Source organism: Mustela putorius, unplaced genomic scaffold (assembly GCF_011764305.1).
Source record: "Mustela putorius furo isolate JIRA1106 unplaced genomic scaffold, ASM1176430v1.1 tig00000873_pilon_pilon_pilon, whole genome shotgun sequence".
Taxonomy (NCBI): domain Eukaryota; kingdom Metazoa; phylum Chordata; class Mammalia; order Carnivora; family Mustelidae; genus Mustela; species Mustela putorius.
In genome coordinates, this window is record NW_025421504.1 from 3,105,200 (window position 1) to 3,117,332 (window position 12,133).

Consider the following 12,133-nt stretch of genomic DNA (forward strand, 5'->3'; position numbering starts at 1 on the left):
CCTCTAGACAGCACTGCTGGTAGGATCCTGTCTTGCCAACAGGGAGCAGAGACGGTCGAGGGTGGGCGGTCACGGGCCAGCGTCGCGGTGGGCGCTGGGAGATACACCCTGGTGCGTCTGATTCTGGGGAGCTGGTTTTGCCCCAAGGGAAGAAAGAAACGTCTTGTGGTATGATAAGCCGTCGTGAAATATAGAAGTTGAAGTGCTTCTCTACACAGCAGAAGGACAGATCACCCTTCAAAAAAACCAAACACCAAAAAACAAAACTGCTCTTCCGTAGTTGACTCAGGAATGACAACGTCCGGGATCTGCTTCCCAATAACCCGCTGGGGCCGGGGCGGGTAGCTTGATGGTTTCCAAAGCCGGGCACCCGTGGCTGGACGTGCATGACCCCGTTCTCTCTCCGTGTCAATATGCTGGCGAACTCTCGTAACAAAATATTGTTAAAAAGTAACAAGGAGGGACAGGGACAGGGTGAACAGTGTCGCGGCGCAGACAGCGGGCCCCTCCCCACGGCTGCCGCCCGCCGCGCCCCCTCCCCACGCCTCTGCCTGTTGACTCCCTTGTGGTCCAAGAACCCTCGGCTCTGAGTAATAAATGTGCGCTCTCTCGGCGGGACATGTGTTTCCAATCATTCTGCTCGGCAGTGAGTCACCCCCGACAGCTGCTGCCTGTCTGTCTCCCACCTCTTACCTTCAGATCTGCCGTGACGACACCCCAGGCCCTGCTCCCACCCCGGGTCGGCGCCCAGCCCCCACCTCCCTCCACCTGTGGACCTTCACACATGTCCCCCCTTCTGTCTGGAACAGTGTCCTCCCCGCCGCCCCCCTACCCCGATGGGATAGCTCTTATCACCGTCCAGATCTCATTTATCCCAGGCAGCAACCGCCCCCCACCCCGCCCCCCAGACCCTCTGATGCCACAGTTGCCCATCCAGAACCCACGCCCTCCGGTCATTCTTTCTGTAGGTGTTTCTGCTAATGGGTGATTTTGTGCTGTAGAAGGAAAGGAGGCACGTCTGTTCCTCCCAGGCCCCCGACATCTGCACAGGCCTGGAAGATGGCAGGTGCCTAACACACCCTCGTTGAATAGACGAATGAATGAAAAAGTGAGCTATAACCTTAAGAAGCAGGGAGTCGTGGGAAAGCCGGACACGAAGGCAAGTAGCCTGTTAGAGAAAACGCGAGCAGCCTAATGGGTCCAGGCAATGGGGTCTGAAGGGGCCGTGACCATTGCTTCTTCTACTTGGGGCATCCCGCTGTCCACACATCCCCAGCGGGGCACCTCCCTAGGATGGAAATCACTCACGGGACTCACGGGCTGGGCTGGCTGCCCAGGGCACCAACAGGAGGGATCTCAGGCCACATCCAGACTCGAGGGGGAAGGAGTGCTTGGGGTCTGATGGGGCCCGGGGTGGCAGAGAGCACAGGCACCCCCACTTCCCCAAGGAGTCGGACCACCATCCGAAGTGATGGGGAGCACTGATGGGGATCCACAGCACCCTTGATGTGGGAACATCCCCCTCCCAGACCCCAGTGGTCCCCCCTGACCATGGGCATCCAGGTCACACCTGTGAGGGTGTGGCTGAGTCCTCGTGGGAGAAAGCAGGAGACCCCGAGAGGTGGCTGGCTATTGGTCCTGTTCCTGGGGCCCAGAAGAGCAGGACAGAACCAGGGCTCCCCCAGGAAGAGCAGAGAAGCAGCAGGGCATGGGCTGGCACGGCTCACGTGGGCCCACCTGCACCCAGGGGCTGGACAGGCCAGAGAGACGCAGGCACCGGATGGAGCTACTGCCTTTGGGCCCCTCGTGTGTGGGGAGCTGGGCAGGCTCTCTTAGCCGAGGGTGCCAATGTGCTAGACCCAAACTCCAGAAACCAGCCGGAAGTAGTGATAAGGACCCGACGACTCACTTTCCAAGGGGCCGGGTTCCTCCTTGCCTTTGTCCTGGCTCTGCTGCCCTCTGACCTTCTGGCTGGTGACCCGAACCACCCCCAAACCCGCTCTTCCTCCCGCCTGCCATTTCAGCTCAGGTCGAAGGAGCTCCTTCAGGAATTCTGCCCCTCGCTCTCACCCTGTCCTCCCCTGGATGGCATCCAGGGGCTGGGCCCTGGTCCATATATGCCCAGGCTGGTCAGGGAGGGAGGGGAGGAGGGCTGGAACCTGACGGTGACAAGAGCCTGGGCCGGTGCGCGCGGTGCTGCTCTGGGCACCCTGAGAACTCGAAGCGCCCCTGAGCAGAGAGAGCCGGGGGAGATGAGCGGAAAGAAGGCAAGGCAGGAGCATAGGGAGAAAAAGAGGCTGGGGAGAGGGAAGGGGAGCGAGAGAGAGAGGAAATTCCTGGGCACAGTCCTAATCATAGCCTTGAAATGAAATTTACTGCTGCACTCAGCATGGGCCGCTGGCCAGTGCTGCCAAACCGGCCCCCCTTCTGTTTGGATTAGGCGATGACATCATGGCCACGGGCCGTCACTGCCAGCACCAAAGAAGAGGAGGATGGCGGCGGGAAACCTGAGCCTCCAGCCCCCGGCTTCCAAGGGAGGGGAACCTGAAACCGGCAGAAGTCAGCCTCGACACACCCCTGCAGAGCTGGCCCGCCGGTTCCCCTTGGCCCCGCTCCTGGCCGGCACCTGGTCCCTGGGTCGCCAGTGGAGGCGGCCTTCGGAGCAGGCCAGGGGTGGACGGAGTAGCGCCGGCTTCCCGGCGCTGCCCTCGGGCCTTGCCCCCTGACCCGCCCGTGAAAGGAAGCGCAGGACACGTGCCCAGGGCCAAGGTGAGGGCTCGAGCGCGGGAAAATGCGGAGCGGCGGGCGTGGGAGCAGAGCCGGCACTGGCCGGGCTCGGCCCGCTCCTCTGGGTTTTGCAGGAACTGAGTCAAGGTTAAGGGTCGCAGGAGAGCCCTGCATCGGGGGCCTGCAGGACAGGACCCTCTGTGTCCAGGGGAGGCAGAATGCACGCACGAGGCCATGGTGGGGAGAGGCAGCGCCGACGCAGAGCCCAGGCGGAATGAGGTGTGCGAACCTGGGCCCAGGGCGTGCGCGGGTGGCGCCGGCCCAGCCTCCCCAGAGGACGCGTGTGTGCTGCCCAGCTCGGAGGGGGCAGCCACTTCAAGCCCATGACTTCATGGGGCTGCTGGCTCACCAAGGAACAGCCTCCTGCCTGCCCGCCCGCCCTCTCTCTGGAGTTACTCTAGACTGGATCGGAGCAGCACGGGTGGGCAGGCGGTGCCAGGAAAGCTGCCCGGCCTGTGTAGGCTGCACACTGGGGAGCGGGCTGGCGGGGCCCACAGCAGGCGGGCACACCAGGTGGGTACCCAGGATCTGAGGCCCTTCCCTGTGGGGCACCTGCCTGCAAGGAGAGGGTGGGGGTGCCTGGAGGGGAGGCAGACAGAGACGGAGAGAGACGCCAAGACCCCGAGGGGAGACGGCATCAAACAGCCACGGATGCGGCCAAGGAAAGCCACGTGGGGAGCAGGAGCTAAGGGCAGTGAGGGTGACGGGATCACCGACATAACTGCCTCGAGGAGCTGTGCCCCGGGCAGGCCTCGACAGCGCCAGGCAGACAGCCCAGAAAATTCCCTAGGTCCGCCCCTGCCCCCCCAACCCTCTGCCGCCAGATCTAGCCCCCGCAGGGCTGAAGCGTCACCTAAAAATTGCTTTCCCAGGACAGGACGCCCATCCCGGTCACCCAGGTCCCCACCACCGGGAGACACTCCACAGACTTCCTGGTCGGCCCCGTCTTCCTCTGCGGTCTCTCCCGACGCACCTGTGTCATTTCATGTAAGCGAAATAGGACGCGTGCCGGTGGCTCACGGACGTCGGCCCAAAACATCCCTCTAACCATTCCTTGCCCTCCCCGTCTCCCCGGAGAGCCCGCGTGGACGGTCTGGTCCGCCGTCCCCGTGTGCCCTGGCCCGGGTCACGCACCAGCACCGTACCCTCCCCCGTGCGCCGGTGTTTGCTCTAAAAAATCGAACCTTGTTTATCTGTCTCTGCGTTCGTTTTCTCACGTCCAGAGACTTTTATCAAACTTCCCTTCGCGGGTGCCGATCAACCGGGTGGTTTTGCTCCCCCACGGGGACATTAGGCAATGTCTGAAGATGTGTTTGGTTGTCCCAACTTGGGGGGGGTGGCATTTAGAGGGTGGAGGCCAGCCATGTTGCTCAACACCCACAGGGCACAGGGCACACCCCCCCCCCCGGAAAACAATCCGACCCAGAGGTCAGAGGCAGACACGTCAGGCCTGGCCAAAGGGGGTTAGTAAGGGCAATGCATGCAATGAATGAATGTGGAAGGTCCTTCAGGTGTCCCCCGCCCGTCGTGGAGGTGCTAACTGTCCAGACACCTGCAGCCCATCGCCAGGCCACAGTCGGCCCTCCTTCTCCTGACTCACCTTCTTGTCATCGGGGATGTTCCTGGCCAGGGGACATGGGGAACAGATATCTGGGCTGGCGCTGTGGTGGGGGAACCACCTGCCTATGTGGCCATGAGTCAGACGCCCAGACTGGACAGGCCCACTGGGATCCTGATCCCTGAGAGCCACGCATCCCACAACCCCAGAAACCTCCCAGATAGCCGGGCACACGGCTGTCCCCCAGCTCCCTGCACAGCCGGCAGCTCCCCACCGCCCCAGGAACTGCCCAAGACATTCCCACTTGTCCGCATCCAGCTTCCTGGGCCTGCGGGGCCCGTGTGAATGCCCGTATGCTGGGGAGCGTGTGGCTCTCTGCAACCTGCCGGATGGGGCGGGGAGGCTTTGGCTCCTGTCCTGCTGTCTCCGGGGAGAGAATACGCTCCACACACCCAGGAAGCAGCAGATCTTCTCCAAACGGAGAGAGTGAGTCTACGCAGAACCCACACTCCCAGGGCTCGCCCGTGCCGGGTGGAAAGGGCCTCATGCCCGAGGCCTGAGAGGTCACTCTGACTCTGTTTACCCGACAGGAGCAGGAGGGAGGAGGTGCTGGCATTTCCTCCTGGACCCGGTGGGTGTTCACTCCGCCAAGCCAAGCCCAGGATGTGTTTGCAGGGTGTGCCCCGACATGAGTGGGACGGGTGACAGCTCTGCTGGGCTCCGTGCTGGAAACCTCTCTCGGTGGGGGAGGCGGGGGTGAGGTGAATGTTCCTGGTGGGCCGTCGTGGGCCGGGGAGTGATGTCCCCCTCCTCGGCTGGCCTGGCAGGTGCTGCTCCCTCCCGTCTCTCTTAGGAGAGACTCTTAGGAGAGAGTCGGCCCGAGTCAGGCTCTGGGGCAGATACAAGCTGAGGTCCAGCAGGCTGTCGTCAGGAAGGATGTGGCCCGCTCCCCGATATCAGGGTAGAAGACGCTGGTTGGCAGCGAAGGCGAAAGAGGCAGCTACCAGCCCCGGGGCCTCTTCGCTAGCACTCCTCCTGGGCCTGGGTGGGGGCGGCTGTGGGCCAGGCTGACCCCGTCCTCCTCCTCTGGGTGGGGATCCAGAGTGCAGGCCTTGCCCCGAGGTCATCCTGCGTCACTCCAGCTCTCTTGGCGCTGCGGAGCGCGTGAAAGAACATCTCGTTGCCGGCCGCGGCCGGTCCTGACCTCCTCCTCCTTCAGTACTTCCTGGCCAGTGGCCTCGGTTTCCTTGGTCCTGAGACGGAAGAAAGCGCGTGGAAAGGGCAGGTCCAGGACGGGAAGAGGGGCAGGGAGGTCCACGGGAGCCGCGGCTGCAGGAGGCCGTCCGACGGCCGGGGCGGGGGACGCGGAACCGGAGGGGACCCGGGTTCCAGGCACCGCTCCGACCCTTCACCGGCTACATCCTCGTGAGAGTCGCTTGACATGGGCGCCTCGTGGTAACACGGGACACAGGCACCACGTACTAGAGACCATGTCGGCCTCTCAGAACAACCCGTCGGGGGGGGGGTGTCTAATGACCCTTGTGTGGACGGGGGCGGCGGAAGCTGGGTGGGGTGCGCGAGCTGGCTGGGCTGCTGCATCTGGGTCCTGCCGGCGTCCTCGGCCCCCGCCCCATCCTCACAGAGGGAACTGCGACGCCCGCTGCTGAAAACCTTCCAACGCACTCAGAATCAAAGGTGCAGTCTCCCCCCTCCCGGCCCTTCTGACTGGGGTCTTAGCTGCCTCTTTTCCCTCATGTTCCTCCTCCTCCTCTGGCTCAGGGGTCTTTCCACCTGCTGCCCCTGGGACTTCTGTCTGTTCGGTGGATTTCTGAATGGCCTGCCCTTGGGACAGTGACCACTGTAGATTCTCCTCTGATGAGCACTGTTGGTGGACGGATGGACGGGAGGGCGGGCGGGCGGGCGGACGGGCGGCAGGCCAGGTCCCTCATTTCCAACCCCATGCAGTGGCCTGGCCCGCACCCCCCCACCTTGCCCCACCATCAAACCCGCCTCCAGGATAGTCATCACCCTCACTGTGCGCCACTGCTAATGTGTCTATCTTGCCTAAAGGACAGGGTGTCCTTAGGTTATCTGTTTCCCTCATAAACTGACAAATCGACTTTCGATTCTGTAAAGTTCAATTGCACTTTTCCCCACTTGTCATAAAGAAAGGACAGAGGAAGCAAAGACCCTAAGCAGCCATCGTGTTTTGACGTTTGAATCACAGCTGAAAAGTTAGCATCCTACATCGTTTCAAGACGACACGGTTCTATTTTACGGGAACAAAAGTGGGAAAAGTGACTTTGGATTCCTCAGGGTGCTAAAAATAACCACAGGGCCTCTTTAACTCTGCTCCCAGTTGTTTGCTGCGAAGACACATAAACAGAAAGGAACCGTTTTTTTCCAGCCTTCCAGTACTTTCCAGTCTCCGACGGCCAGGCCAGTCGGCAAGTCGGCACCACGCAGTTTAGTGGGCAATTACTCCTCCGTGTACAGCCCTCCAGCCAGACTACAGACGTCCTGCAGGCAAGAGCGAGGGCCTGCGCGTGACAGCACCGACCACAGAGGGGCTCAGGGCAGACTGGGTGACAGGCACACAGGGACCCCGGTGGCCACACTTCAGAGGCTTCTCGGCACCTCCAGGATCCCAGCCTTTCCTGGAACACAGAACTGTTTTGGGGAAAGTCCTTCAGTCCCACATCTGTGGGCGAAGGGAGGGAACTGTGAACAGAGCCCGGCTAACGTTTTCCTCCAACCCCAGCTCCTCGACTCCTGGGCCCACCCCTCTGGCTCTTGTCGGCTGGTCAAAAATATGGCCAGTTTATATAAAATCCTGTTTTGTTCATAGTAACCACTCCCCTCCCCCTCCGTCTGAACTGGCCAAGCGCACTTAAAATTCTAAGACCTCCATTTGTAAAAGGATTCTTCAGTAAGCTTCCCCAGGCCACCTACCACGGGGGGCGGCGGGGGTTGACCCCTACCCCGCAGCGCGCCTCCCTTTGGCTCAATCCCTAGCTCAGGGACCCCAGGAGTGGACGCGAGTCGGGCAGGGTACACCTCCCGTGCCAAGCTGGAGAGGAAGGGGCGGTGGGTGGGCGCCTGGTGCCCTTGAGGGGTGGGCTTCGGGTCCCAAGTGCTGAGTCAGGCCCCCCCCACTCCCCCCAACCCCCCCCCCCCCCCCCGCCACGGGCGCCGCCCGCCCCGCAGCGGCCAACCCGACCTCGGGAGATCTGGGGGGGGGCGGGGCTGGGGAGCTGCGGGGGCCTGAGGGGCGGGGCCCGGGGCCAGGTGCGCAGCTGCGGGCCCCAGACGTGCCTGCGGGTCCGGGCACAACAAAGCCGGTTCGGGGGAGGGCGGGAGGCGCGGGAGGCGCGCGGGGAGGGGGCGGCCGGGAGCTCCCGGCGCCGCATTGGCCGCCCGCCACCGGGGGGCGGAGCCGGCACGCCTCGGAGCGCAATAAAAGGCCGGCTCGGCCCGCGCCCGCAGCGCACGCATCCACAGAAGGCCGTGGCAGCCGCCGGCGGCCGGTCGCGCGCGCTCCTCGCTCCCTCGCCGCCCCCGCCCGCCCGCAGCCGCGTCCCGCGCCCCCTCTCCGGCCCGCGACAAAGACCCGGGAAAGTTTGCGCGGGCGAGCGCGGGCCAGGTGCGGAGGGCGCGCCCGCGGAGCGCAGCGAGCCCCGCGCGGCCCCGGCGCGCCCCGAGGCCAGCGCCCGCACAGCCGCGGCGGCGGTCGAGCCCCGCGCCCCGCGCCCCCGCGTCCCCGCGCCCCCGCCCGCCATGGGCGCCGCGGCCCGCAGCCTGCGGCTGGCGCTCGGCCTCCTGCTGCTGGGGACGCTGCTGCGCCCGGCCGACGCCTGCAGCTGCTCCCCGGTGCACCCGCAACAGGCGTTTTGCAATGCGGACGTAGGTAAGCCGGCGACCCCGCCCCGGCCCGGTGCCCGCCTCCCCGAGGGTCCCCGGCGCCCCGCCCGCCCGCGTCCTGCCGAGGGGCCCACGCCCGTTCGCCGGCCCTCGGGCCTGCTAGAATCCTGCAAGTGGACGCCGAAATCGCACTTTCTTTTTCTCCTTTCGTCTCCCTTTCTTTGCGTCTCCGCCGAGATGCTTCTCAACCTCAACATTCCGCCGAAATTCCTCCGCAGCTCCAGCCCCAGAAAAGGGAGCCAGGGAGCCGACGGGGTTTGGCAGGCGGAGGACCCTGGGGTGCCAGCGCGGGGGGCGGGGAGAGTGGGGGCCACAGCGTGGGCTGGGAGAGTCCCGGCCCCGGGGCTGGAGGGCTGGGGACCCCGGGAGAAACTTTCCCAGACAGACCAGATGGGGCTAGGCTTCTCAGGCCCGAGGCCGGGTGGGGCAGGGCTTCTCTGCCTGGCCCTCTCCCACCAGCCCGGTTTGGGGGCTCCCCGGATGAAGCTGGGGCAGAATGGAAGCTTCCCTCCTCCGGCCAGTTCCCTGGGCCCAGAGGGGCGCGGGGAAAGGCAGGTAGAGCCCCAGGGGCCGCCCCTTACTCTGTTCCTGGGGGGCATCGTGCTCAGGGCTGGACAGGGAGGACGGCCCTTGAGTGCTTGGCCGCTGGTTGCCTGCAGGACATCCACAAAGACTGGAGACTTTGGGGCAAGTGGGGTTGTGTGGCTGCTTAGAATTCTCAGAAAATATCTTTTCCTCTGCGCACTCCTTTCCCCACAAAGGTGGGAGCGAGCAAGGGAGGGGGAAGCAGCTCCGTATTTGTTCTGACCCACGCTGGGGCCAGAGACCAGCAGGGAGAACGCAGCAGGAACGGGAGGAACCAGCGGGGCCCCAGAGGTTTCCGTCAGGGCCTCCAGTTGCCCTGGTGAGGGTGCGCCCGATTTCCTGGGCCGAGTTCTGTTTAGCCAGAAGGACCCCTGTGTAGCAGGTGCAGGCCCCTGTCCTCCTCCCCGCCCCCTTGGCTTCTCAACAGGTTCAGGTTGAGCTTCTAAGTCGCAGCCGGTGGAGCATCTGGTTGCCAGGCGAGGTGTGGGGAGGCCGGCTGCCCTCACCTGTGCACACCCGGGGCCGGGGTGTCTGGGTTTCTCCTGCTGCTAGCCTTGGCCTCCGATCTCCCCACACCCCCAGGGCTCCTGGCTGCTCCCGGGTTGGGCCTGTGACCTGCCGCCTAGCCCGAGGGGACGCAGGCGCCCCCCTGCAGGTATCGCGTGGCTCCGCCACCTGGGTGTGGAGCGTGGCGTGTGCGTGCTTGCGATGCCATTTTATGTAAAGCCTGAGCCGGGGGGCATAAGGCTGACCCCTGATTTGGCTTTGGTGCCCAGCAGGATCTGAGAGCAAGGCACGCTGGCCTTCCTCTGGGGAGTCCACTGGGCGCCCAGGCCCCTTTGCTAAGAGCAAGGCCGTGCTTCTGACCATCTGGCTGGCGGGCAGGATGGTCCCAAGGCCCAGAGGAACCAACTTGGGCTCGGGCTTGGTTCACAGGAGCCGAGCAGGCAAGGGCTGGGCCTGGGGACCACCTCACTCTTCAGCTGCAGGAAGCCAAGGGTTCAGGGTCCAGGAGCTTCAGCAAGCCTCGTGGTTCTTTCTTGCTCTGTGCGCTCCTCCCTCCTCCACCTGGATCTCCTGGCATGTGTGTCTCGTTTCCTTGCATCAGAATCGTTCAAGAGCCTAAACTTGAACCCCGTCCCAGCCTGGAGGCCCTGTGGGGCTGCCCACGACTTGCCCGGTAAAGCCCAGTCCGTGAGGTTCCTGGGGCCGCCGTGGGGAATCCTCTAGCTGGGAGGCTCCAAACAGCCTGAGTTGCTTCTGTCACAGTTTGGGAGCCTGAAGTGCAAAATCAAGGTGTGGCAGGGTTGGCTCCTCCTGGACGGTCCAAGGGAGCATCTGCTCTGGGTTTCCCTCTCCCAGCTGCTGCTGGCTGCCAGCGCTCCTTGGCACCCCTGGGCTTGTGGACACGTCGCTCCGGCCGCTGCTCTGTTTTTAAGTGGGTTTCTCTGTACATGTCTATCCAAATCCCTCTCTTGTTAGAAGGAGCCTGGTCCCTGGGTTGAGGGCCCACCCTCGCCTGGCATGACCTCATCTTGCCTTGATCACGTCTCCAAAGACCGTCTTCCCAGATACGGTCCCAGACGCAGGTTCCGGGTGGACATGATTTTCGGGGAGAGGTCTTCGAGCCGGGCCGCTGCAGCTGGCCCTTCTGTGCCCAGCCACCATGGGATACAGAGCCGAGACACGGCTGGCCGTGGAATCCATCTCCCAGGGAAGGCTCTGGCTTTTCTGTGTCTGCTTCTCCTTTAAGGGCGCTTATTCATGACTGTCTTGCAATGATCCCAGGCTCTGGCTGAGAACAGAACTGCCTGGGGCACTGGTAACCATCACTGAAGTCTGGGTCGCTTTGCGGATACACGGAGTCTGGCCCGGACCTCTGGACCTCCGCTCCACCGGTGACCTTGGGCCCCCTGGGGCTGTGACGCAGGGGCCCGTGAAGGGTGACAGCTGCGAGCACGTTGGGAGCCTACAAGCTGCCCTTCAGTGTGGTGTCCTGGCACCTTTAATTGTTGGCCTGGTGCGGGCTTGTTCCCTGGCCTGGTGTCTACAAGAGGCGGTTGACTTAAGAAACAGTCGGATTTCTGTCTGCCTGTGCGGGGACTTCTGGGAGCCGGTAGGACTGGAAGTGTGGTCGGCAAAAGGAGCTCATGATGAGGTCACGGAATTCGGGATGAAGGGAGCGGTACGTAGGTGAGAGGTGATTGGGTCCCTCCTGGAAGGCTCTGTTCCCCGTCTTTCCGGGAAAGCAAGGACAGGCGGGACGCGTCTCCTGTCTCCAAGCACAGCTCGCATGTGCTGCTGGCCCGACCCCGACTATCTCGTGGACTCTGTGGCCGTGGATGGCGGGCGTGGACGGCTCCCGGAACCCGGCCAGAGACCAGCTTTGGGCTCGCTCTTCAGGCGGTGCCGTCGTGGAGCGAGCCCGGAGGCAGTTAGCCCGTTGAGCGACTTGGCAGATCTGGGCCGTACGGGCTAGTTTCTGGAGTCGGGTAAATCCAGGAGCTCTGTGGATGGGGGCGGGGGGCGGTGATAAAATCTCACTTCTGGGGGCGGAGCCCAGTTCTACTCCGAAGGAGTGCCCACTGTGGCATCTTTCTCTGGGGTTGGCGTCTCTGGACACGGCTGTCTGCAAACCCCCGGGTGATCTCCGACACCAGGTGGAGAAGGACCCGTAGCCAAGGCCATGTGCTGGTTGCCAAGGCGAGGGGACCGGCCCCGTGCGTGCACTGATGGGGGTCCGACAGCAGGCACCAAGCACTCGGAAACTGTGTGTCTTCTGCAGACACGCGTGCTGGGCTCCGGGTAGGGGTGGCGGTCGCTCTGCAGAGCAGAGCGTGATCCGTGTTCTGACCATCTTTGCTCTCCTGTCCGGCTGGGTTTCTGTGAATGGCTACGCAGCGGCCAGCTCTGCCCCAGGGATTGCGAGGCCCGATCTCGTCCTCACGAGTGTGGACGTGGGTTTAGAACTGTGTGTGGCAGGTGGGCACAGCCCCGCAGACCCCTTCCCCGACGGCCAGGCTGTGGCATAAAGTCAGACAGGTGCCAGGGTCTTTGGGCAAATGATAAATGAAGTCACCATGTGAAAAGGGGCAATGCATTTTTGGGGTCTGGAGGAAGAGGGTTTTGAAGGGAGGGAGCTATGGGGGGAGTGCCCCGGACCTGGATTCGGACAGCGGCCCTGGAAGGCTGTGTCCCTGGGGGAGTGACTAGAAGGCTGCGTTCTCCCAGGGGAGTGACTAGAACCAGAGCTGCTGGCAGTTCCTGGGGTTGGGAGACAGA

The 12,133-nt window shown here is 63.6% G+C and overlaps 1 protein-coding gene and 1 long non-coding RNA gene across 2 annotated transcripts in view; both read left to right on the forward strand.

Moving 5' to 3' along the window:
- The first annotated feature begins 2,785 nt into the window (after positions 1 to 2,785).
- LOC123393520 lies at positions 2,786 to 7,253 on the forward strand. The gene is made up of 2 exons (XR_006608307.1): positions 2,786 to 4,831; positions 4,936 to 7,253. It is a non-coding gene; the product is annotated as an uncharacterized LOC123393520 (long non-coding RNA).
- An 808-nt stretch (positions 7,254 to 8,061) lies between these two features.
- The window catches only part of TIMP2 (TIMP metallopeptidase inhibitor 2), a 44,464-nt gene continuing 40,392 nt past the window's right edge, over positions 8,062 to 12,133 (forward strand). Inside the window, exon 1 of the mRNA XM_004749267.2 lies at positions 8,062 to 8,252. Coding sequence (XP_004749324.2) covers positions 8,123 to 8,252 — 130 coding nt within the window. The 5' untranslated portion in view covers positions 8,062 to 8,122. The remainder of the gene's footprint in view (positions 8,253 to 12,133) is intronic.